At 39.1% G+C, this 27,798-nt stretch overlaps 1 protein-coding gene across 2 annotated transcripts; it reads right to left on the reverse strand.

Moving 5' to 3' along the window:
* Positions 1-11,317: 11,317 nt before the first annotated feature.
* Positions 11,318-25,420, reverse strand: ARL14EP (ARF like GTPase 14 effector protein). 2 transcript variants are annotated; one of them, XM_008269247.4, is made up of 5 exons: positions 25,272-25,420; positions 17,099-17,582; positions 15,549-15,676; positions 13,609-13,833; positions 11,318-12,509 (listed from the first exon to the last, which is right to left on the reverse strand). In XM_008269247.4, exons 2-5 carry the CDS (start codon positions 17,522-17,524, stop codon positions 12,470-12,472), a joined length of 819 nt encoding a protein of 272 aa, XP_008267469.1. In that variant the 5' UTR covers positions 17,525-17,582; positions 25,272-25,420; the 3' UTR covers positions 11,318-12,469. The 2 variants fall into 2 exon arrangements, with proteins under 2 accessions (XP_008267469.1, XP_002709074.1); XM_002709028.5 differs by having other exon boundaries at positions 11,318-13,833.
* Between the last annotated feature and the right edge of the window lie 2,378 nt (positions 25,421-27,798).

The raw sequence follows: 27,798 nt of genomic DNA on the forward strand, positions 1-27,798 counted from the left end.
ACCGGGTTAAGCGTCATTTCAGTCATTACAATCACTGAAGTTCCCTTCTCCTCTTAAATGATTCCTATTTTATAGATGCAAATACTGAGGGCAAGAGTTAAGAGAATTGCCATAGGTCCTTCTACATTGGATCATAAAGGCCATTGCTCATCCGCTGTGTGAGAAGCAGGAAAGACAAATGAGTAGCCTCTATAACTTCTGTGCTTTTTTGTTATGCTATATTTTCATGGTTGTAAGAGTAATCATGTTTAGTACAGAAAACAAAACTTACAGAATTTATGATGGAAATATTAAAAAGCAGGTCAAATCAAAGATAAGTTCTGTTAAGATTTTGGAGTGTCTGTTTTTCTAGTTTATCTTTTTTTGAACAAATTTGGAATTTCCCCCTTTATTTTATGCTCTGTCTTAAAAATTTTAAATTATGCTATGAATATTGCCCATGTCATTAAAAATTTTCAAAAAGCTTATTAAGCTATATTAAATTGATAAATAAAAACTATACCATTAATTATTCCATTGTTTTTTCCTTAGTGGAAAATTAGACAGTTTCTGAATTTTGCAGTTACAAATGTGATGAATTTTATTGTAAAAGATCTCTACTTTTAAGCACCAAAAGCAGTCATGTTTGTCATTTACAGATGATTTCTCTCCCATAAGAAGTGTCATCGTTTGTATGTTCTGGTTGTTAAGTCACAATGGACTCCTTGGCACGACTTGGTCAATGGAGCTGATAGATTATGCTTGTTGGGAGCTGATGCAGCTGGGTCTGGTGTGAGAGTGTAAGGTCCAAGCCAACACCAGCAAAGTGAGAGGACCTGCAGCTATTTTTCTCCATTAGTGATGGTTTGGGCTCAGTCAGGTAATGATTTTCTAGAGGGGAATGAGGATGAGGAAAACACAGAGAGTGGGGAAGGGACTGGGTTTTTGGCCTGTGTCTCTGACAGCTCACTACTGGCTGCTTAGCTGCAGAGTGAACTCACCTTCACACCTGCCTTGGCACCTGTGGCTGTCACTTGATGGAACACAGCCTTAGCCTTCTTTCTGTTGCAGACTTCCTATTCACTGAAGAGATGACAAAAGATAGCAAGCAAAACTTTTTTTTACTGCTTTTTCCCCTACTTTCATTTTTAAAACCTTATTCTTACTTGGTCAGCTTCACTTTCCCTACTCAAAGAAGAAAGGAAGGGACTGAATTCTCTTATTAGGAGCAGGGAGAAGAAAGGAAAGGAGAGAAGGTAGAAACATACAGTTTAGATTGTACTGCCAACTTTAACTCTGTATTCATGCTTCTCTAAAATAGACTTTTTTCATACTTCAAAATGTTTTACTTAACAAAATGTATTGAAAAGCTGTTTTGTGCCAAGTGTTTTTTCTCGTTTCCTTTCTTTCTTTTTAAATTGCAGAGACATATGTGCGTGTGTGCACACACATACATGCAGAGGAGGCAGGGGAAGGCTCCTTATTTGCTACAAAGGATGGATCTGGGCTGGGCCCAAGCCAGGAGTCAGGAACTCAATCTAAGTTTCGCACATGCATGGTGGGGGCCTAACCACTTGATACCACTTGTTGTCTCTTGGGGAATACATTTGCAGGAAGTTGGAAATAGAAGTAGAGCTGGTACTTTGACATGAGATGCAGGAGTCCCAGTTGATGGCTTAACTACTAAGACAAATGCCCACCCTTAAGAAATGTGTTGACTGCAATAGGGAACAGAAATGCCTAAGCTCAACTTAAAGGAACATTTCTTTGATCTTTCCTTAGATTGGCAGCTCATTCAAAATTTTAGAATATTACCTATACTACTTCTCCTAGATACTAGAAATATTAAATAGTTTACTAACAGAATTCTAAAATTCTAGGACTGAAGTTTCTATCCATTTTTATTTTATTTTTTTTTTTTTGGCAAAGCACTGTCAGTTAAACTTATCAAATATAACAAATAAAAACATGGGGCTTCCTGCTAAACTTTAATTTCAGATAAACAAATGCCTTATAGTATATTTCAAGAAATACTTGTGTGTCCCAAGTATCCCATAAAATGTACTAAAAATATTTGTTGTTTATCTAAAATTCAAATTTAAGGGGTGAGCATTTAACATAGCAATTAAGATACCTGTATCACAAACTCAGTTTAATCTGGTTCCAAGACACCTGTTTTTTCCACAGAAAAGACTGGTCTGGAATATTTGACTGTATTCCAAAACATTATTGGATTTTTCAGTTGAAAGAACAACTTAAAAAAAATGAGATGGGCAAGAAAGAGAAAATTCTGCTCCTCTATTCATGATTTTAGAAGACATATTTATTCCTCAAGGCACTTAAGCAAAATGATACTCAAACTGTACCTTAAGAAAACTCATTTTCTAAACCTATGGTTCTCCAAAGTGTCAGACTATGTCACTGGAAGTTTGTAGTAAACATCACCCTCTTCTGGACAGATGGGTATCATACAATGGAGACAATACAAAGGGTTTTTAAAAGCTAAAACAAAATACTGTTAAATTGTGCATCCAATCACACAATAAATAGCTGTTGTTAACATGTGTCCATCATACATCTTACTCTTTAATGTGATTGAGTAGAATGAAACAGAAAGATCCCATAGAACCAGCTGAGCAATATTTTTTCATCAATTTTTACTGAGGTGGCTGAATTGTAGGAATGGAAGTAAACAACATATTTAACTACAGGACACACCTTAAGCAACTAAACCGTAATAATTGCTAAATGTTCAGAAACAAATAGCTCCATTGAATCCTGATAGGAATAACTTCATGCAAATAAGATGAATGGAGAAAGAATATAGGTCAGCACTGGTACTTTGGAGTCAAATGTTATTTGGGTCCCTTCTCTTCCATTTATAAGTTATATGACCTTGGGTAAGTTATCTATATTTTTGAAGCCTAGGTTTCCTCATCTGTATAATGATAAAAGTAGCCACTAATTAGGAAAGATAAGAAAATGAAAAGTGATAGCATCTGCTTCAGTTGGAATGCTGTACACTCAATTTCACATATTGAAATCTTCACTTGAATGGTGATGACATTAGGAGGTGGTAGTGGGGGATGTTTTTGGCTGGTGATTAGGTCAAGTGGACAGAGCCCTCGTGACTGGCCTAAGAGGGACCCCTCATGCTTCCACTGTCATGTGAAGTTAGAGAAAGAAGATGGTTCTTTATGAGGAGTTGTCCCTCACCAGACACAGGAATGGTCAATGCATTGACCTTACACTTTCCAATCTTCAGAACTGTTAGAAATAAATTTCTATTATTTTTAGGGTATCCAGTCTATGGTATCTTGTTACAGCAGTCCAAATGGACCAAGACAGTATATACCAATATGATAAGATTTAGACTCACTATATGTGAAATGGTATTTTGCCAGGCCCATACAATTACTATACAGTATAAAATCAAATATTCAAAATTATATATTTAAATTTATTCGAAAGGCAGAAAAAGAGATAACGAGAGAGCAGGAGTGCATACTTGCATTCTCTAGTTCACTTCCCAAATGCCCAAAATGGCTGAGAGTGGGTGGGGCCCAAGCCAGCAGCCTGGAACTCATTCCAGGTCTCCCACATGGGCAGCAGGAACCCAATTATTTGAGCTGTCAATGATGCCTTCCAAGGGCCTGCGTTAGAAGCAAGCTGGAGTCAGGAGCTGGAGCCAAATATTGAGTCCAGGTACTCCAAAATGGGACATAGGCATCTTTTGTTTTTAAAGATTTATTTATTTATTTATTTGAAAGTCAGAGTTACACAGAGAGAGAAGAAGAGGCAGAGAGAGAGAGAGAGAAAGAGAGAGAGAGATCTTCCATCCATTGGTTCACTCACCAGTTGGCCGCTAGGGACAGAGCTGCACTGATCCAAAACCAGGAACCAGGAGCTGGAGCCAGGAGCTTCCTCTGGGGCCCCTACGTGGGCGCAGGGGCCCAAGGACCTGGGCCATCTTGTTCTGCTTTCCCAGACCATAGCAGAGAACTGGGCTGGAAGTGGAGCAGCCGGGACTCGAACCGGTGCCCACATGGGATGCTGGCTCTGCAGGGATGGCTTTTCCCGTTATGCCACAGTGCCGGCCCCACAGTGCCAGCCCCACAGTGCCTCAATGCTAGGCTAAATGCCTATCCCAATTATTTCTTTTTAAAAATTTATTTATTTATTTATTTGAAAGTCAGAGTGAGAGAGAGAGAGAGAGAGATCTTCCATCCGCTGATTCATTTCTCAAATGACCACAATGGCTGGGGCTGAACCAGGCCTAAGCAGGGAGCCTGAAATTCCATCCAGGTTTCCCACATAGGTGACAGGGGCCAAGTGCTTGAGTCATCCTCTCTCAGATGCATTAGCAGGGAGATGAATGGGGAAAGGAGCAGTTGGGACTGGAATGGGTACTCATGGGATGCTGACGTACCAGGCGGTGGCTTAACCCACTGTGCCAGAACACCTGCCTCTACTATTTAAGTTGTGAAGTATCAAAGTCAACCATGAAGAAGTAAATACAATAGGCTGAATATTTGTATTCCATCTCCTACCCAATTCATATGTTGAAACTTAATCCCTAATGTGATAGTGTTTGGAGTTGGGGCTTTGGGCCATGAGGGTGGAGATCTGATGAATAGGAGATCAAAGGGTCTCCTTGCCCTTCTACCAGTGAGGTTATGGCAAACCCTCTCCACACTGAATCTGCCTGCACCTTAATCCTAGGCTTCCCAGCCTTCAGAACTTTGGGAAATATATTCCTGTTTGTATGTCATCCAGTCCACGGTATTTTGTAATAGCTCAAATGTTGACCTGTGCCGAGTTCCCTTTTGTTTTGCATTCATCCCTTCAACACCACAGAGATGAGTGTCTTTTAAGGGCAGGAAGGGAAACAAAGAGGAGCTGTTGATATTTAATTTTGATTTTGCTAGCACTGTATCATAAATCACAAACTTGAGTCAAGGATACCCCTTTAATTACCTGACAAGTTAATCAGTTCAGACCCCACTATTAAAATTTTCTGTTCTCCTTGACCCAGGAGAAAGTTCTAGTGATGAATATAGGATTAACAGAGGAAATGCTTCATTTTTCAAAGATTTGCAAACATGCTATGTGCTGTAAAAGTAACACAAATAAAAATACCCAAAAATTATTTTTTAAAAATAGAATTTTAGACACACATGCCAAATTACCACAAATCATGCTATACATTAAGATACACAAGAACTATTTGAGAAGATTCTGCAAGGATTTAAAGTAGGAAATGTGGCTGTAGGTTACAGCTGTTTGCTGTACTTTCTTAAAATACATAAAAGTTCCCAAGAGCGTGAGTTTTTTTGTTTCAACTTTCTTTATAAAATTTGAGACACATGGAGTGGAGGGGGGAGACAGAGACAAACAAGGATAAGGAGAGAGAGAGAGGGAGAGAGAGAGAGAAACATCAGCTTATTCACTCCCCAGATGTCTGCAATGGCTGGGGCTAGGTTGCATTGAAGCCAGGAGCCAGGAATTCTATCGTGGTCTCCCACATGGGTGGCAGGAACCCAACTTCTTGAGCCACCATTGCTGTGTCATAGGATCTGCATTACAATGAAGCTGGAGTCAGGAGCCAAGCCAGGAATTGAACCCAGACACTCCTCTGTGGGGCATAGACATTTGACTGCTAGGTTAAATATCCATCCCAGTACATGAATTTTATTTATTTATTTATTTATTTTTATTTGGAAAGGCAGAGTTAGAGAGGAAGAGGCAGAGAGAGAGAGAGAAAGAGAGAGTGAAAGAGAAATGTCTTCCATCTGCTGGTTCACTCCCCGGATGGCCACAATGGCCAGAGCTGCTTGGATCTGAAGCCTGGTCTCACTTGGGTGCAGGGGCCCAAGGATTTGGGTCATCTTCAACTGCTTTCCCAGACCATAGCAGAGAGCTGGACCGGAAGTGGAGCATCTGGGATTCGAACTGGTGCCCATATGGGATGCCAGCACTGCAGGTGGCAGCTTTACCCACTAGGCCAGAGCACCAGCCCCAAGGACATGAGTTTTAAACAGACAGACTATTCTATTCTTGAACTCTGGTGGTTTCAGTCTTCAGATGAGTAGAGCTAACTGTCCATCTGTTCACTACCTTGTATTAAACATTTAAGGCCAATCATGCAAAAAGAGAAAATGAAGAACTCATGTAACTGAAAGTCCAGGTTTGACTTCAGAAGTAACTGGGTACAGATACTCAAATCTATCTATCTTGGCCTTTGGCTTCTATTTTCATCTGCAGTGTTTATATTTGAAGGCAGATTCTCCTTAAGTAGTGCCAAGATTAGCCACCAGGGGGCCCAGTCTTAAATATGTAAGCTTAGCATTCCTCATTGAAAAAAAGTTCTCTCTCTCGCTCTCAAGTCTCAGTAAGTTTAACGTTTATGGCATAAGTCGGTTTGGGTAGTTGTGTGCTCACCCTTAAAGCATTCACTAAGGCTAGGAGCATGCTGCACTCTCAAAAGCCAGGCCATGAAGTGAGGTTAACCCCATCCAAACCACATGGGCTGAATATAAAGGAGGTTTCTCAAGGGCAAACTGCAGAATGCTAATACCAGAAGAAACTGATTCTGCATGTGCAAAACACTGATGAACCATAGCCAATGCGGTAGAAACACACGCACAAGAATGAGAAACAACAAACTGTAAATAGATTAAAGATTTTCTAAGCAGGGACTTGCTTAGATGGATTTGATAATTTGAACAAGAGAAATGAGTCAAACAGACTGTACTGGAGGTGGTCTTTTTGGCCTAGTGGTTATGACATTTGCACCCCAGATCAGAATGCTTGGATTGAGTCTGGCTACTGCTCCGGATTCCAGCTTCCTGTTAACATGGACTCTGGGAGGCAACAGGGGATTGTTCAAATGGTTAATTCTCTGCCATCCACTCCAGAGACCTGAATAGAACTTCCAGCTCCTGACTTCAGCCTTGGCCCAGCCCTGGACATGGCAGGCATTTGTGGGAATGAACCAGTGAATTAGAGTGTGTACAATGCCTCCCCTCCAACTCCTTTGTCTTTATGCCTCTCAAAAAAGAAAAAAAAAAAGATTGTAATATATATTTTACTCACCTAAGATCGGATACAGCCAAAAAATAAAAAATAATACAGACCTTCAAGTGAAGGTTGATAAAAGACAACGAATTTGATATCGAAACTAGGTTATTGGACAAATCAAGGTTCTCTGGAGAAACAGAATTGTATGTGTGTGGTTTGTGGGGCTGGCAAGTCTGAGATCTGTAGAGGACTCAGGGAGAGTTGATACCGCAGCTCCAGTCTGAAGGCAGAATGTCTTCTTTCTTGGGGAACTTTTTTTTTTTAATTCTTTGACAGGCAGAGTGGATAGTGAGAGAGAGACAGAGAGAAAGGTCTTCCTTTGCCATTGGTTCACCCTCCAATGGTGCGCTGCGGCCCACGCACCGCGCTGATCCGATGGCAGGAGCTAGGTGCTTCTCCTGGTCTCCCATGGGGTGCAGGGCCCAAGGACTTGGGCCATCCTCCACTGCACCCCCTGGCCACAGCAGAGAGCTGGCCTGGAAGAGGGGCAACCGGGACAGAATCCGGCGCCCCGACCGGGAGTAGAACCCGGTGTGCCGGCGCCGCAGGCAGAGGATTAGCCTAGTGAGTCGCAGCGCCGGCCGGGGAACTTTTTCTTTAAAAGTCTTCAACTATTATGACAAGGCCCATTCAATATATGAGGGCAATCTCCTTGAAGTTTACCGACTTAAGTATTAGCCATATCTAAAAAATACTTCATAGTAACATCTAGAATATTTAATCAAAAACTCTGTGCCATGGCCTAACCATGTTGACACATAAAATTAACCATCACAGATACCAACTTAAATTCTGAGTCATCCCCACTCTAAGGCAGAGAGGAGTTAGCATCCTAATGTTCACGTCAAATCTGAAACCAACTGAATCTAATGCCTGGGTTTGAGTCTTAGGTTAACAGTTTTTGGTGTTCCACATGTGATTTCAAGGTTGAGAACCGCTAGCACTGATCAGTGGTTCTTGGTGAGGTTCTAGCTCACCTGCTAGAAATCAAAGTGGTCTATTAAACCAGAAACCCAAAGAATGGGGCCCAGCAGTCTGTGGTTTAGCACTGCTACCAGGTGATCCCAACGCATGCTCAAGTTTGAGAACCACTGGTTCAGAGTTATCCAAGGATATAATACTAACATATGCAGGAGCCTAATACCAGACCTCCAGGTCCTTTTGTTTTAACTAGAAGAGCAAGTGTGCTAGCAAAATTCTTTGGGTGAAAGAACTCATTAAGGTAAATCTAAGTGTGCTTGCTGCAGGGACATATATGAAAATGGGGGATTTTAACTTAATGGTCACTTGTATCTTAACCTGATCATAGCTCTAGTAACTCAACATGTTTTTAAGTGTTTAGGTATAGTGCACTAGCATTATAATACAAAACCTTGGCTATTTCCCTTATATAAAATGCAGCCTTTTTTTTTTTTCTCATTTATTGTCTGTACAAATTCCTGACAGAAACTTGAATGGCTCAAATCATAATTTCATCATCTGAACAGTGTTTCTATAACACCTGATCAACTTCTAAGCTTCTGGCCAAATTCTGTTGGAGCAAATGAAAATCAAAATGCAGTATTATTAACTGTTTCCAAGAGTCATTTCCCTTAAAAGGTTTGAGGAGTCTCCTAATATTTGTGGGTATATCATCCAGTGTGAAGCTTGGTCTGTTAGGGAGGTTTAGTTGTTCTTGGACCCTTAAACCTATGTCTAGTTCTTTAACACAAGAAGACAACAGGCATAAAACAAGCAATTGTTCAATTATACCTTTGGGAAATGAACTGGAAACTTACTGAAAAGGAAATGTTTTTTCTTTCAACAATTTATATAGCAAAGTCTTATCATCCAATTTAGAAATTCAATGAGCCAAATTATTTGGGAGGAAATAAACTTATTTGCATGCACCAAATTGTAAGTTCTGTATTTTACATAAAAATTATCTTTGCATAGTCTGTCACTTGACCCTAAATGGGTAGAAACTTGGTGGCTTTAAAAAAAAATTCTTACTTACCAAAAAGGAAATAGGAAAAACACAAAGCATAAAGCTCAGGTGATACTCTTCTCCAGATCACTTCAGATTGGCACTCTCAGCTACCTTTTATTAACTGAACTAACCTCACTAGACTAAACTGAAATAAAAGAGGAAAAGTCAAGTCAGTGTCACAATAAATAGCCACTGGGAAGGGCATATAACTATTATTTATAGAACCTTATGATTCCAGAATTTATTGCACATTCATGAATCATTTTAGCTTTCCTAATGGTAAAATTATACTTCACCCAGAACTTTGTAAAGTCCATTCACAAAGCAGCAGTATTACTACACTTTATCTTATACCACCAAATTACTGATTTAATTTTCAAAGTAACTCCAGTATTGCCTCAACATTCAATAAAAAAATTTGGATTCATCAATTTCTTCAATGTAACTTGTTGGTGACAATTACAAGTTTATTAGAAGTTGGAAGGTGTGTTTATTTGTTTGCAAATGCTTTAGTTTCAGTAAGCCCATTAATTTCCAAACTATAGTCTAGGTAGACTAGGACAGCTCTTAAATAAAAGTAAAATGTTTGCTTGTAGTGACATGAAGCTTCTACTCATTGCTTGTTTAACAAAGAAATCACTCTCTTAGTTTGGGGGAGGAAGGAATCAATACATTTTATTCATGTCATTGTGTAGGGCTTCAATAAAGTCTTTTCACATTTAAAGTACTTTCAAACTTTTTTTTTTTCATTTAATAAGGCTGTATTATTATCTGTTTATAATCTGCTTTACTCTTGTTTTTGGGAATTAATCTTGTCAGTCAGTCCTCAAAGCAATGCCATTATGAATAATCTAGTTACAGCATACTATTACACTTTCAAACTAGGTGTCAATAGTGTTTTGGTTTTCAAGAATACTAACATCATTTCTTCAAGTAACTCAACTTGGAAATAAATGAAAACCAACCCAGAATTTCCCATGTATATTTATGTATCCCCATTCATATTCTTAAAAAAAGAAAAAAGCCAACACAGTTGGCTTCTATTGAGAAATACCTAAGAGTGTGACAAAGAGAAATCATTTTATTTCAGTATTGTTTTTTAATTCCAACTTTGGCAGGGTATTATGTAATTACCCGTTCAGAGTTTAATTCAGAAGTGAAGAGATTAGGAAGCAGCAGCAGCAGCATGGAGCAGTTTATGTTCATGAAGATACCAGCAGATGTCAGTAAAAACTAAGAGGTCACATGAATTCTGCACAAGGATGTTAGCTACTTCCAGCAGGGTAGCCATAACGGAAGTGGAAAATCTCTACCAAAGTTCAGTCCAGATAAGTCACCTTTTTTCTACACTGTGACTCAATTTTGGATGTGAGGGGTGTAAAAGACCACAGTGAGACTTTTCTGGGTACCAGCAGCTCCTTTAAGAACGGAAATGCTGATTAAAAAAAAAAAGAGAGGAAAAAATAAAAAATCTACAACACTACATACCAAATCAGACAGTCACTTTAAAAAAATCAAATGGTTTACAGAATATTTCATATTATGCAAGCAGTCCAATGCACACTCAGGGGTTCTGAATGTTATTTTTGGGCATATGGCTGCAGGTATTTTTCTGAGGATACATGTGAAAGCTTTCATCAGTCTCACAGTTGTCTTTGCCTTCCAAAAGGTTAAGAACCAAGCTGAAACTTATATTCTTTTACTAGCAAATCACCATATATGTATATATGTAGGTATGTATATTTCAAAATTCATTTGCTAACTTACTTACTTGAATTTACGTCATGAAAGCAGTTTTAGAAGACTGTCAGGTTGTAGAACAGCTTCTGCCGGCACCGTGGCTCACTAGGCTAATCCCTCGCCTTGCGGCGCCGGCACACCGGGTTCTAGTCCTGGTCGGGGCACCGGATTCTGTACCGGTTGCCCCTCTTCCAAGCCAGCTCTCTGCTGTGGTCAGGGAGTGCAGTGCAGGATGGCCCAAGTACTTGGGCCCTGCACCTGTATGGGAGACCAGGAGAAGCACCTGGTTCCTGGCTTCGGATCAGTGAGGTGTGCTGGCTGCAGCGTGCTGGCCGCGGCGGCCATTACAGGGTGAACCAATGGCAAAGGAAGACCTTTCTCTCTGTCTCTCTCACTGTCCACTCTGCCTGTCCAAAAAAAAAAAAAAAAAAGAACAGCTTCTTACACAGGAGACACAATATTTTAAAAGCAGAAGAATACAATATATGATATCCCAAGGTACACAGCTATTTTCTTACATGTATTTCTAAAAACAAAGAGAAAATTCAATCACATGGGATGACACTTTATTCAAATACACATATACATTTTTACTTTGTGTAACACTTGTAAGGTCAGCAACTTTTCTACTAGGATCTGCACATAGAAGTCAACTGTTTATATAAGGTTTTTTTTACTTTTCAGATGAATAGAATTTTGAAGTAATTTAGCCACCTTAATAATATGCAAAATATAATAAGGATCTAGATGTTTCACTGTATAATTACCATCATTTTATATTAAGAAACAGTAAGTGGAATTGTGATGTAATTTTTCCAAAACATGGTTTTTACTGGTATTGTAGCCTTTTCTAAATCAGATGTACCTTTCTCTGTAAGTTTTGTATTATCGTAAGTCTGGTTCCCTAAATGGGCATGATGAACAAACACTATCAAAATTGTTCAGGAAATTTTCCCTTGAAAAACTTATTACTGTCTTAAAATAACAGAGGTAATGTCCTACCAAGGAATGCTGGAATACAGCAATTTGAATTAAAGCCATTTCTCCCAACAAAGATGATTCCATGGGCAGGTGTTTGGCCTAGCAGTTAAGCTGCCAGCTGGACCGCCTGTATCTCATGTTAGGGTGCCTTGGTTTGAGTTCCAGTTTCCTGTTAGTGTGCATTCCAGGAGGCAGCAGGTGATGGCTCAAGTGACTGGGTCTCTGCCACCCACATGGAAGACCTGGACTGAGGACCTGGCTCCTGGTTCATCCCAGCCCAGCCAGTGTTGCTCTACCTTCTTTTCATTATCATTCCCTTAAGGAGCATTTTTAGACCTTTTAAACCTAGGCAACCACTTCATACAATTTTAACACTACAGATTAATGTATTATCTGTTTATGCATCGTATGTAAACTTGTGCTTTATACATAAACAGAATATGATGCTTTTTTTGTCCCTAAGAACATACTTTCACAGAGAATGCATTGTACAAAGATTTATAATATTGAAGATTTATTTTTCTTTGAAGAATAAAAAAAAGCAATATATCTTATGACTTAGATATGTAGATTATTTCCAAATAGTTATACTCAATTAGTCAGTTGAATCAAAATCATTTCCCCTGAAGTAGGCATTGTCCCCAGCTGCACGCAGTCCTCATTTTGCAATGGTACTGAGGGACCATAAAAATGGCCATGCAAAGTAATCTGAATAATCAATCAGTGGGGAAAATTAAAACTGCTCCAAGCCGTTAAAAATCTGTCAAAACATTAAAAACTCTGTCAGTTATAAATATACAAGAAAATGAAAAAAGGCTTAAATGTTGACAGCGTATTTTATTTTATTGTAAAAAATTAATCAAGTAGTTCAATGGTATTTGCCCTTTTTTCCTGTCAAATAACTCTGTATGATACTGAGTATCATTTGTATACTATAGCAAGTCATCATACTCCTTTTATGTTTGAATCAGGTTCCACCATTTCATTGTACTTTCAATACTGCATACTTCTGCAGTCACATTATATATTCTTTCGTGAAGCTTTCCTGAGACATAGTCACCCTTTTCATCACAACCAGGTTCCTCATTTATGTTTGTAAGCCTGCCCTCACTGAGTTCCTCTGGTACATAACTAGAACCTAAAACGGCAGTAATAACACTCCCAAAACTGTGATATTATGTACTATTCCATTTATGTTAAATTCAAATTTCACTTCCAGTGTTACCATTTTTTTTTCATTTATTGGATGCATTTCCATCTTTATTGGACAATTCTTCTGATTATCTACTTGTATAAAATTTCACTTCAGTGACAATGTAACTACATGCTTTGCTGTGAGTAAACTGAATAACAGACACACAGGAGCCAATCACTCACAGAATCTGAAAGAAGAAACATGACTGGTTCCTGATCATTAAGTATACCTGCTATTTACATAATACTCTGTGGCCTGAGGAACTGGCAGGGAAGCGCTGCTTCATACAATTACTCATAGCTAATATCCTGTGATATATGAAATTGAATCATGCTGTTAGAAGACTTGGTGTTTTTTAACTAAATCATGTCACTGAAATTTGTGCCCTATGGGAACTATGCAAATTGAGGACTGCCTATGTTACTTTACATTGACCTAGGCAGGCTTAAAACAGACTGCTGAGAAACTGCTCATCTAAATTTATATCAAATAATGAATGTTGAAGAAACACTCAAAACGCAACATCAGTGCATACTGAATACATTTTCAGGTAGTTAAATCTTTGTCATTTGGCAATCAAGCTTCAAATTTATCTTAGAAAGACAGAACTTTAGAAACAGAATGAGAACCTTTAAAGACCTCTTAGTTTGACACTACAAATTACCCAGCATGTTTGTTATGAATTATCTCTCCCCCTTCGATTTCAATTTGCTCATATAGCCACTTGCGGTCACAGCGGCATTCAGCTCCACATTTGGTAGATCCACAGGCAGGACAAGCATAGAAACATCCCAAGCAGTCTTCATCAAGGCAGTCGCAGAGATCCATCCCACTGAAAATCAGGAGACCCTGGCTATCATAAACCTTACTCTTCGCTGGGATCACCTGCCTGGAAATAAAACACAATGAATTACACCTCACAAATACTGTTCTTGAATATTTAACTGAAAATTAGGTAATAAAAAAATTTAAGGTGATAAGAATTTTGCATGGGGCCAGCACTGTGGCGAAGGGGGTAAAGCTGCCACCTGCAGTGCTGGCATCCCTTATGGCTGCCAGTTTGGGTCCTGGCTGCTCCACTTCCAATCCAGCTCTTTGCTATGGCTTAGAAAAGCAGTAGAAGATGGCTCAAGTTCTTGGGCCCCTGTACCCACGTGGGAGACCCAGAAGAAGCTCTTAGCTCCTGGCTACGGATTGGCGCAGCTCCAGCCATTGAGACCAACTGGGGAGTGAATCATTGGATAGAAGACTCTCTCTCTACACCTCTGCCTCTCTGTAACTCTGCCTTTCAAATAAATAAATAAATCTTAAAAAAAAAAAAAAAGAATTTTGCATTAGCGATGAGATCCTATCAAAGTGGTACATAAGTTACCAGGCTTACTCTACAATCAGTAACAAATGAGCTTCTTATGAAGACACAGAACTCTATAGTGTTGAGACAAATATAGAAAGCCTAAATACGTCTTGTGAAGTCCATTTAAACATAAACAGCAAAGGAATGTATATGAACTTTGTCCAAAAGGTAAGCATATTTTTGTTAAAATGATTTTCCCTTTACCTTAAAAAAACAAGAGTGGCTAGTTAACAGTGGTTCACTTTATTGGCCACCAATCTTTTCACTGCCCTGTAAAGTTTTATCTTTATTATTAAAAAATTTAATGTTTTTATTTTATATACACACACAGCTCCTATCCACTGGTTCACTCCCTACATGCCAAGAGTTGGGAGCAGGATCAATCCAGGTCTCCCACACTGGTGGCAAGGACCCACCCACTTGAGCCATCACCTGTTCCTCCCAGGGTACACATTAGCAAGTGGCTGGAACTGGGACCAGAGCTGGCACCTGAATTGAGGCACACAAATGGGAAGTGTTCCAAGAGGCATCTTAACCACTAAAGCAAATAACCACACCTGTCATTTTATTTCTATTACAGCATACTATCCTATAGGTATTTATATTGCAATTGCATTTTATTCTTTAATGGACTCTAGTAAATATGACCTAAAAAATATTTAAATCACTCAATGGAAATCTTAACAGATGAAATAAATAGCATTAGTAGAAATGTTGACTACTTTCTGGTCATTATACTGACATTTGTTTGTCAAATAATTGTAGAAATGCTCAACTTAAAATATTCATATTCTAAACCTTTTAGTTCTCTTATTTGTTTTTTGGCTATATCAGAACTATTTCTATATAACATGTAAAAAATAAAAAGTATCTTGTATTTTCATACATTTACATCTCAGCTGCCACTCAAGAGTTGATATATCAATTATATATTATCAGTGGTTTTCAAAAAACTGAATTATTTTAATTCTAAGGCACACAGGTTTTCAATTATTTTAAGTCTCATACCAAAATATTATTTTGTCATTTTGTCACTTCACTGCTACCTTCTTAGAAATAATTTTTTATAAAGTTGAAACAGATGCCTTAATTCCTATGAAGAAAAACCAATGACTTTGGAAATGTTTACTCATTTCACATTATCCAATTTAAAATGTCTACACAGAAAATTGGAAACTAAGAGAAAAGTAGGGGAACAATATTGATGTGAAGGAGCAAATTAACAGATGTCTTATGTCACACTAGCCCACCTATCTGAACCAGCAGTTGCATTTTTTGTAAGCCTTCTTTTTTCTCTTTTACCAGTTTCTGGAGCAAATTCAGTTTGCTTTCCTGGATTTGTAAACTGTAATGACCTCAAAGCTTTAGCAGTTCTTCCCTGAAAAAAAGAGAAAGAAATTACCAACTCAAATCTTGACATCACATGATAAAAACATTAATATTCAATTAATGTTAATCCAGATCATTCCTTAACCTATAAGACAGTCTAGAATGAGCATGCATGTGCACCCAATTTTAGAAGTCAAGTGCAATAAAATTTCCACAATGCTAAGCTATATTCAGAGCTTATTGGTCATTTGCGTAATAACATTTTCATGATATGATTTTAGTCTCTGGTATATTAGGTGCAGACAAGCATGGTGCAAACTGCAATGGCTGTTCCCAGGTTGAGAAAAAGCAGGTAACTGCTGTAACGCAGTGACACATAACTGAGATGCTGAAGGATGATTCTGGGTCCTTCAGGAAGTTTTATTATTATATTTTATATATATGTTTTTTAAGAGCAGAGATTATGGTTCCAAAACTGCAAATAATATTGTCCTCTTTTATAAAAGCTTTGGCAAAACAAAATTTTAGGGATTAAGGACTTAAGTTTGTTATTTTGTGGAAAAATGCTTCATGTGAAAGATTCCACAAGAGCAACAGACAGATGAGGTGAAGGCATCTACAGTGAGAGTATCAAAAGGTCCAGTATGAATTGCAGATAACACTCCGTCCTGGAGATGGTTCTCTGGGAAGCAAACAAAGAAAAACAAACATATAATTTCAAGTTGTAATTACTTTTAACCTGGCTTATTAATATAATGGAAAGGAGAAAAGTGAGAAACCATTCCAGCACAAGAATTATAACTTGTTCTGGTATAGTTAAATAGTTTGTATGTAGGCATGTGAATGAGGAAGGGAGGTATAAAATATTTAATACTTTACATGTAAAAATTTATGCTCTTGGACTATAGGGATCCTAAAATTAGTCTTGACCCTATGAAGACTTCAGAGCTAGAAAAGCAAAAGAACTCAAAAGCATTTTAAAAAACTCAAACAAGAATTGGACAGTGTCAAAGAAAGACTGAAAGAAAAAATGATTATTCAAGTCACTTCTCTGATGCTCCTTTTAAAACAGTGATTTCCAAATTCTTCATAAAAAGAGGAACTCATCCTGCTATAAAGACCCAGGCTGGCTGGCATGTCCCATTTAGTTATTGTAGTGTCAGAAAAGAAACTGTTAGTTAAGCCCCAACTTTGCCAGAATGCTCTAAAAGCCATTTCTAATGTTTCAGCACTACAAGTTGCAGCTTAGTGTCTTGGGCATATTGTCATGGTTTTCACAAGCCTACTTTGTTTATTCTTTATTCTGACACTGGGTATGAAGAAGTATTTGGCCACACTACTTACTTGCAATTATCCAATTCTAAATAAACTGTATGCTAACGAATGATGAGGTAAATATGACTTCCTTGTAGTTAAACAAATGTCACAGTCTAGAAGTCATACGGTAGAAAAAAATGACTACTATACATACATCTGATTCAGGTTTTCTTCTCTGGCGGTCTTCAGAATCAACATCCACGCTTCCATTGATTATCTGAGTACATTTTGGACAAAGTTTCCAACCAGGTACAAGCTGTCTTCCAAATTTTGCACTCAGAAAAGTGGCATCATCTAAGTCAATCACGTGCAGATTTTTTTTGGCTAGTTTTTTATGTATGTTAAATGGGTCACAACATGACTTCTGCAAATCCTCAAATCTATCAATGTAAATTTTTACATGATGGAAACAAATTGTATTGTTCCCAGAAAGTGTCATTCCAGTTCTAAGTTGAAGTAAAAGCATATCATTTGATGACAGTTCTTGCAAAGTCTTGAAACCTGTGTGACGAGTATAATAGGTTTTATGACACTCATTTGTGGTACGGAGCTGGACTCCAACGGAACATGGATCCATCATTCTTGATTTTAGTAAATTTTCCAATTTTCTTTCTTCAGCAGGTTATATGCTGGTCACCCTAGGGAAAAACATTAAAGATAGTTATATTTGTGCAGCATTTTATAAGGGAAACTGAGACAGCTTTTGATAAACTTCAACACCCACTTAAAACGAAGAAAACTGTTAACAGGAATGAAACCAAAAGCCTACAATAAACATTAAAATCATCAAATATGAGAAGAGCATTCCCTGTAAAGCCAGAACTGACCAAGAACACCTGCTCTAGTAGCTTTTACTTAAGATCGTATTAATAAGTGTAAGAACTGAAAAGGAAGAAACATTATGCAAAGATAACATGAATATCTACATGAGAAATACAAGTTCAACAGACAAACTATTAAAATAGGGATGCTGTAAACCAAAACGTTACACAATACCTTACAAAATACACGAATCTTACAAAAAGATATGTAAGATCTTTATGGAGAAAATTATCAAACTAAAAAAAAACCCTTAAATAAAAGAAGCTATATATCATGGAAAACCTGACTATGGTAAATATGTTAATTATCTCGGAATTCATCTATAAATTCAATGCTAATCAAACTCCCATCAGATCTTCCATCCCCAGCTCTCTTGGACTTCAGCAAGTAGGTCTATACTGAAGATTAAAGGTTCAAAGAAATCCTTTGGGAAAACAAATAAAGTAAGATATTGATTTACTATAAAGCCATTATAATTAAAACTGTGGTATAGACAAAGTATGGACAAACAGCTCCATGAATACATGAGGGCCTGGTGCATTATGACACATGGTACTATAAATTAATCAGCAGTTAGCTGGATTTTAACTAGCTAACTATTTGGAAAAAGATGTCTTGCACAGAGGGTGGTGTTGTGGCATAGCAGGTAAAGCCACTGCCTGTGATGCTGGTATTTCATATGGGTGCTGATTTGAGTCTCGGCTGCTCCACTTCTGATCCAGCTCCTTGATAATAGCCTGGGAAAAGCAGCAGAAGATGGCCCAAGTGTTCGGGCCTCTGCCTCCCACATGGGAGACTCCCATGAAGCTCCTGGCTTTGCCTGGCCCAGTGCTGGTCATTGTAGACATCTGGGGAATGAAGCAGTAGGTGGAAGATCTCTGTCTCTCTCCCTTTCCCTATAACTCTTTCAAAATAAATAAATAAATCTTAAAAAAAAAAAGGATGTCTTACACAAAGTTAGTTACACACAGATCAAAGAATTAAATTTGAGAAAAATTTGTAAAAATGTTTATGAGAGCATATGTGTAGGAGATTTTAATATGGGAGTATGGAAAATTTTTTCCAAAAGAAAGTACACATTAAGGCCGGCGCCGCGGCTCACTAGCCTAATCCTCCGCCTAGCGGCGCCGGTACACCAGGTTCTAGTCCTGGTCAGGGCGCCGGATTCTGTCCCGGTTGCCCCTCTTCCAGGCCAGCCCTCTGCTGTGGCCAGGGAGTGCAGTGGAGGATGGCCCAAGTGCTTGGGCCCTGCACCCGCATGGGAGACCAGGAGAAGCACCTGGCTCCTGCCTTTGGATCAGCGCGGTGCGCCGGCCACAGCGCGCCGGCCGCGGCGGCCATTGGAGGGTGAACCAATGGCAAAGGAAGACCTTTCTCTCTGTCTCTCTCTCTCACTGTCCACTCTGCCCGTTAAAAAAAAAAAAAAGAAAAAAAAAAGAAAAAAAAAAAAAGAAAGTACACGTTAAAAGAAAGAATGATGTATTTGGTTATATGTCAACATTATTTATATACTTTTCTGTTATAACTGAGGAAAAAAGAAAACAATTGAAAGGTATTGTTAGGATTATTATCTCAAATATTCGAAAAGTTCCTGACTTCTAAAAGTCAATTAGAAAGTGACACAGAATCCATCAGAAAGCTAAACAAATGCAGGGGGAATTCATAGAGAAAGGAAATAAATCCATATTTGCATGCAAAGTATCTACTTAATGGTTTTCAGGAAAATGTAAATTAAGTAGTATTTCTAAACATTTTGCTGGAAAAAATGTAAAACTCTGGTATCCTAGTGCTGGCCAAGATGTAGATAATTCTTACATGTTCCTTATACACTGGTAGGAAACAAACTGATGTTAACTGCTTTGGAAAGCTTTTGGCATTTTCTTGTAAGGCTGAAACACTGTACACTCTAGAACTTTCTTCAGTTCTTGATGACTGTGCTGGAGAAAAATATTTCCAATATAAGCGCAAGTTACATAGAAGAACTTTCAGCACTTACTGCTTTTAGTAGTGAAATAGAAATAACCTATTGTGAAGAATGAGAAATTATGGATTTCTCATACAGGGGATTCCTAAATAACTGTTAAAATGAATAACATACACAAATTGACTTGGATAAAGCTCAAAAACATGTTAAGTAAAAAAAGTTGCCACGGATTATCATTATCATTATCATGATAGCATCATTAATGCCTAATTTTATACCCACAAAATTATATTGTTTATGAAAAACACAAATACATAACTAAAATAAGTAACAGACCCCATATTTGTTGATACATCTGCAGAGAAATCCTTTTTTTGTTTTTCAAAAGATTTACCGAAAATATGGCTAAGGGGGCCAGCACTGTGGCTCACAGGATTAAGCTGCTGCTTGCAATGCTAGCATCCCATATTGCTGTACTGGTTCAAATCCCACCTGCTCTCCTTCCCATCCAACTTCCTGGTAATGTGCCTGAGAAGGCAGCGGAAGATGGTCTGAATACTTGGACCCCTGGATCGTACACAGCTCCTGGCTTTGGCCTGGACCAGCTCTGGCTGTTGTGGCCATTTGGGGAGTGAACCAACAGATTTAAGTTTAAGATCCCTTGCTGCTCCATCTTTGAGTAAATAAATCTTAAACAAGAAAAAGAATGTTGAGTATCATATACACAGTATCTCACTATTTTCCATAATTCCTATTTGTAATTTTTCATAATGTTATTTTTCCTTTTTTTAAGATTTATTTTATTTATTTGAAAGACAGAGTTACAGAGAGAGGTAGAGACAGAGTGGTCTTCCATCTGATGGTTCACTCCCCAATTGGCTGCAACGGCCCTCCAGAGCTGCGCTGATCCAAAGCCAGGAGCCAGGGTCTCTCACGAGGGTGCAGGGGCCCAAGGACTTGGGCCATCTTCTATTGCTTTCCCAGGCCATAGCAGAGAGCTGGATTGGAAGAGGAGCAGTTAGAACTAGAACCAGCACCCATATGGGATGCTGGCACTTCAGGCCAGGGCTTTAACCTGCTATACCACAGCACTGGCCCCCATAAAATGTTATTTTTCAAATCAGATTTAAAAGCTATGTTCATTTCTTGAGACGCAACAAATACAAGACACTAGGAAAAAAAACTGCTGCTGAAAAAAGTTGTGAACTATTCAATCCAAGCAGTGATAAGGTATTGTAAAATCTAAGACTCTGCAATTTTCCAAGTGTTTTCAAGCTTTGCTCCACATTTTAAAAAACAACAGCTAGTAGAAAAACTCTTAGATAATACATTGAGAAATAGTAATCAATAAATGCATATACAAGAAATGTCCCTGGTCTCTATAACAAAAAAAAAAATGGTAAATAAATGTACATGTTTGTATTTTAAGTCATATGTTATAACCTGTTATAACAGAATATGTTTATTTTCTTTTATTCAGTTTTAACAATCTTTTAAAATTTAAGAAACACAGGTTCCAATCACATCAGATAAAAAGGCTTGTATCACATACTTTTTTTTCATTTTCAAACAAAAACTAGGTAAATATAAACTGACAAGTGGGGGAAAAAAAAAGCCAGAAATAAAATCACAAAACAACCTCAATCCATATGGTAATGTATCTTAGCAAATACTTGTATGGAACACAAATATGGCTCTGACATTTCTTATAGTCAATACAAACAAGGAAGCTGGGCCAACTCTCCCACAGCACAATACAGAAACTGCTAAAGCTTAATGTCGTTTTAAGGCCACAGATTCCTTATATCTCACCAATTTGTAGGCACTAATGTTATCATCTTTTTTATCATAAAGTGTAAACATGGACTGCCCTGACCATACTTGATAGAAAATGTTATCTTGTGAATTAGCTAATTTATTTTAGAAAACATATCTAATAATATATTTTACCCTTTAAAGTAATTTATTTGATGTATAAGTTTTTAGTCACAAAATTCTCTTCCTTGGATTTTGGGAGTCTGTTTTTTTTTATTTTTTTAAGATTTTATTTATTTATTTGAAAGTCACAGAGAGAGAGAGAGGAGAGGCAGAGAGAGAGAGAGAGGTCTTCCCTCCACTGGTTCACTCCCTAACTGCCTGCAACGGTTGGAGCTGTGCTGATCCAAAGCCAGGAGCCAGGAGCCTCTTATTTATTTATTTATTTGACAGGCACAGTGGACAGTGAGAGAGAGAGACAGAGAGAAAGGTCTTCCTTTTGCCATTGGTTCAACCCTCCAATGGCTGCCGTGGCCGGCGCGCTGCGGCCGGCGTATCGCGCTGATCCGAAGCCAGGTGCTTCTCCTGGTCTCCCATGGGGTGCAGGGCCCAAGCACCTGGGCCATCCTCCACTACACTCCTGGGCCATAGCAGAGAGCTGGCCTGGAAGAGGGGCAACCGGTACAGAATCCGGTGCCCCAACCGGGACTAGAACCCAGTGTGCCGGTGCCGCAAGGCGGAGGATTAGCCTGTTGAGCCACGGCGCGGGCCCTGCCAGGAGCTTCTTTCCGGTCTCCCGCGAGGGTGCAGGGGCCCAAGGACTTGGGCCATCTTTTACTGCCCTCTCAGGCCATAGCCGAGAGCTGGATTGGAAGTGAGCAGCCAGGACTGGGCCCTGCGTCCATATGGGATGCCAGCACTGCAGGTGCTGGCTTTACCAGCTATGCTACAACGCCCTCCCTCCCTTTTTTTCTAATCTTAGCTAAGTCACTGCTTACTTCACAAGAATTTATTAGCAGATTCTGAAACTTGTGCTAGTGCAATACATACCTATTTCTAAGTTAATTTAGATGCTCTTGAAAACATAACTGATTAACTTATTTTGGGTCAATTTTCCTAGTAAGTTTTTGCTTGGACATTCTTGAAAAGAATATAAATTTTCTTCCTTCCATAAATTTTCTAATTAATATTAAACCACTATTAACCTGGACTCTTCATTGGAGAATGCAGTTAAATTGTTTCTTCTTCAAGATAGTCATTACCCTATCAGTCTTTCAAAACATCCCTCTTGTAAACAGGAGCTTACAATTATTTTGAGCAGTTGGCACATGCTACAATCAGTTTAATTTTTGGAGAAGCACCTGTAGGAATAACCTGCATGACAATTTTTGTAAATTTGCAAGGCAGTGAGTTAGTATGAAAAAATGCTCCCATTAACTGGTTTACTTCCCAGGTGGCAGCTGGGACTAGGACTGGGCCTGGCCAAAGCCAGGAGCTGGGAACTAAATCCAGGTCTCCCATCACTGCTAACTCCCAGGGCCTACATTAGGAGGAATCTTGAGTAAGGAAGTAGAGGTAGGTATAAAATCCAGGCACTCCAAAATGGGATAGGGGCATCTTGATTGACATGTTAACTGCTAAGACATACATCCACAATGGACAACTACAGATAACAATTACAGATAACAACACAATTGTCTATATTATCCTAAGTTTGGCAGAAGTTCAAAGGACTTCCCTGCCCCAAGGTGCAAGAAGCATTATCAGGAAATTTATACAAAAAAGAATTTACTTTTTAGGTCCACTCACATGCCTAGAAACATTTCATGGAAAAATGCTTTTGTGTACCATTTTTGAAAAAAATTAGGGTTATTGTTTCTTTTTGTATAGGGTCTTAACAATTTAAAAAGCATTTTCCCAGACTATTTCTTATTTAATGAAAATAATTTCATCTACCCCAATTACTGAAATCAGCAGCTTTGGCTATGGTCTCATATTTACACAAAAGTCATGCAAATTTTAACTGTTAAGCTTTTATGATTATCTTCATATATTAATTATCCATGCTACACGTGAGTAGGCACCAACTGAGTGGGAAGATTCAGGGCCAATAAGGGAGGTAAACAGAATTCAAAACCAAAATATAATACATGGTACCATTTAAAATATCTGGTTAAAGTGCCACAGTAAGTGCCGGGTATAGTGCTAAGCACAAACATTATCTCATTAATCTTCACAACAACCTTGACTATGTAGTTACAGGAAAAGAAACTGAAGGTTGCAGCTGTAGTTACTTACAGAGTCCAGCAGTGTCTGATACTCAAAAACATATTTGCAGAATGAACATATTTTCCAAAAAAAAAAAAAATCAAAAACAAAAAAAAACCACCAGTATTTTATTTCATACTAAGAATTCCTCTCAATTAGCTCCTCATACTTTAAGTTCAAACTAATGCACTCCCCTCTGATTTTCAAGTATTTTGTCCCAGGTACTTTCCCGTCAATTTTCTGGACAATATAACACACTCTTCAGGCTCCCAAACCCCTCTGAGACCTGAATATCACTGAGTGCAGAAGAGGGATTCCAACACTGAGAGGCTATTTCCAGACCAAGAGGACTGAAGAAGGCTCTCCTTATTCTTGATGTGGCCAAGATCTCCAAACAATACTTACACCAAAGAAGCTAAGCGGTTGTGAAACCGAACTGTAATCATTTTGATGAAAAACTCACTCCTTCCTATGTCTAGACACCTGACTTATCTGTTGTGATGCCCTCATACTCCAGGTCAAACTACACTACTTACAAAGTTATCTGACACTACGCCTTCTATTGCCCTCTCTGCTTGGGAAAGCTCCGGTTTTCTGCGCCAGGCAATGCTACCATATCCTTTAAGGCCCCACCATGGTCTTTACCTATCTGGTGAAGCTTCACCTCTATACAATTACAGGTCCTTCTTTCTGGTTATGCACAACACTTTCACAGTACAGTGAAACATCTTCTCTATTTCCTCTTAGCTTTTGGAAGGCAAGGGCTATATGGTGTTATTTTCAACTTCCAACCAATGTGAGACTTCATGAACTTCCCTTTCCCTAGCACTCATCACGGGCTTATTTATTTATTTATTTTTGTTACTATTAGTCTTTCTTATTATATATTATGCTCTGTGGGACTAAGGAATCCCCTAGGACCTGCCTACAGTTGTGGCCTCTTTGGCACAAAACAGGTACTCTATAGACAACGTCTTCTGAGTGGTTACAAGTTCTGAAACTGCCAACATCTCACACCAAGAAGGCAGAATCCCCCCCAAATCAACGTGACCAGGTCTCCAGGATCCTGTTACTATCGCCACCCCAACTCTGCAGTGGTTATACACATAACGTCCCAAGTTCAGCTACATTAAGATTATTCAGAGCACCAGATGCGTCCACTGGGCACCCGTGTTCGCGAGGCTAGGATGAAAAAATACATCACCTGCCCTTCGCCTCCACCGAACAGCTGTTTGGAACAGCTAGGCCTAGAGGACTGGGACTTAAGAACAAAGCCGGCGAGGTCCAAAATGTTTCTGGAGTTTCGCGACAATCGCCGGGGGCTGAGAGCGGCAGCGGCAGAGACAGGGGTAATTTCTGACCTAAAGGAAGTGGGTGTGAAGACGCGGGTAGGGTCCAGAGCCCGGGAGGTAGCAGGAGGCCTTCGGCGGCAGCTGGAATCCCCCTCACGTGTGGGCCTCTGCTCCCACCTCCCTGAGCCGCCCGGTCTCCCTCCCGACCTAGGAACCCTTCTCGTGCCCCCCACTCCTTCCCAGAGCCGTCCCCAGGCCCCTGGTACCTTAGCTTGAGCTCTCCTCCGCCGGGTTAGGGAAGCACCCGTGTCCCCAGAGTTCACACCCGGCCCGCCTTTGCTGCTTGTTTCCGTGCTACCATTGAGAGGATGGTGGGTGCAGGCTAGAGAGGCTCAGCGCTACCATAAAGAGAAGCCCGAGAGAAGCCTAGAGCGGCACAGAGCCGGGCGGCCTCCGGAGGCGGAAAGGGCGCGGTGACGGGATTGGTAAATGATTCAAGACGAGGCAATAGTTGCTTCAGACGCTGGCTCGCGTTTGCCATCTCCTCTCCGAGTTTAGGTAATTGGAAAATCTCCGGGGACTTTCTCTTACGAAATACACGTGCAGCTGACTGGGATTGTCTTCGCAAAGTTACCAAACTTTTGCTCCCAAATGCGCCTAACCCCTGAAGGAGAGTGAATGAGTTAAAAGGCTTTCAAGGAAGGACCCTTGATTTAAGGGATAGAAGATCTCAGAATATATCACAACTTGCACTTTTAAAATTATGTTATAAAAATAGTTGTTACTTTGAGTAAGATGTAGGATCCAGGAAGACGCTTGTAAGTTTTCTGAGGGAAGAGACATTATCCTTTATGTAATTGTGTTGTCTGCCACCTGGAGGTGCCATTTTAAGGTGAATTTGATTCACTTGGAATCATTGTGTGCTCAAAGTGCCATAGACCGAACTTTTGACCGGTTAACTATTTTAAGGTAGGAACAGGAGGGAAACAACATCAAGAACTATTGTTTTAACCTGCCTGTGAAAAGGGAGAGACAGGCAAATAAGGTCCTAGGCCCCAGCTTGCTGGTTATGCTATGTGTCCACCTACGAAAAGGTTGGATTTTGCCATTGAGCCTATGGTTCTCTGCACCACTTTCAAACTGCTCCCCAACCAATTTTAGAACTAGGAAATAGAGAAAAACAAAAGCAGTGTGTCTCAAGAGTGTCTGCTACTAAGTAATGAGACAAGAAATATAAAATTTATTTTATAGCTGATAGACTAGTGAGAGAAAAGGGTAAACAGTTAATCAGTGTAGAGTGATAAATTCCACAATAGCAACTCGGGTTTATGAACTGGATAAAATGAGAAGCACTAAAGCAGGGGCATTCTGGAAGTAAATTAACACTTGCATTGGACTGTCAAATGAGAAACTAATTCGATGCAACAGGAAGGCTTCAAATAAACTAGTAGGCAAATTGTCGTAGAGGTAATGGATCAGGAGGCTCACAGACCAAATTAAGATTCTTGAATAATATGGCTTATTGAGCCAATTTAAATATCCAGTGAAAAGCAGAGGGAAAACACTTAGGGGTACAAACAAGTGGAATGACAATGACACCACGATCTACAACACTAGTTAAGCAGTGTTCAAATATCCTATCTGCCACATCAGAATTCTCCACTTATAAGGACTGTAGGGGAGATTTCAGCAGGGAGGAAAGTGCTTTGAAAATGGCATAGACCTGCGCTATTAGATAGATGCGGGAAAGTAGGGAGGTACTTGAAAAAGCTGATGGGAAAAGTATTACAGAAAATCTGTGCATGGATTTCAAAACATTTTTTGCATCAAAATAAACTTTATCTTTTACTTGCATTTTTAATGTAGTTTTTGGTGTACTCCGGTATGCCTGTTCACACCTGGGCTTACTAGGTAGACTGCTAACAGATACAGGTTTTATTTGCATTTCTTTGGTAGATTGTATAGGAGACTACGCTAGGAGTCACCAGTGAGTGACTGATTTAGGAGTGACATAGTTGTCATCCCAGAGATGTTGTGATTGTCCATAGATTATTTTTTCCATCCATTTTTGACTGTAAGTGAACCTCTACTCTGTCATGTTTTCTATTTATTGTAACTTTGGCATGACTTGTAGTTTACTAACTTTTGTATATTTAACACAATTCTGCCTACGTTTCACAAAGTACATGCTTACTCATAATCTATATTTAAGAAATCCTAGGAGTTTTGATTTTTTCTCATAAGCTACTAGCTTATTTACTGTCTGCTGTTAACACAGCTTTCATCCAAATGTAAGACACTGCAAAGGAATTCAGTATGGCTGGAGTGGGAAGCTGGAGAGGCAAGTGGAGGGCAAAAATGCCACCCCCCTTAATATGTTATCCCTCTTAGTATTTTTTTTTGTTTGTTCTACTTAATACTTTTGGTTGAATACTGTAATCAATACACAATTATTCTTAAGTGTTGAAATTTAACTGAAAAGTGATCGCTGTTAAATATAAGAGTGGGAATAAGAGAGGGAAGAGATGTGCAATTCGGGACATGCTCAAGCTGACTTACCTCAAACGGTAGAGTTAGAAACATACCAGGGGATTGCAATTCAATCCCATCAAGGTGGCATGTATCAATGCCATCTCACTAGTCCCAGTGATCAGTTTCTGTTCACAATTGATCATAATGAAAGGACTAAGAACCAAAGGGAGCACATAAACAAGTCTAGTACCTGCTAACACTAACCGATAGAATAAAAAAGGGAGAGAACCATCCAACATGGGAAGTGAGATACACAGCAGA

Source organism: Oryctolagus cuniculus, chromosome 1 (assembly GCF_964237555.1).
Source record: "Oryctolagus cuniculus chromosome 1, mOryCun1.1, whole genome shotgun sequence".
In the NCBI taxonomy this organism is placed as follows: Eukaryota; Metazoa; Chordata; class Mammalia; order Lagomorpha; family Leporidae; genus Oryctolagus; species Oryctolagus cuniculus.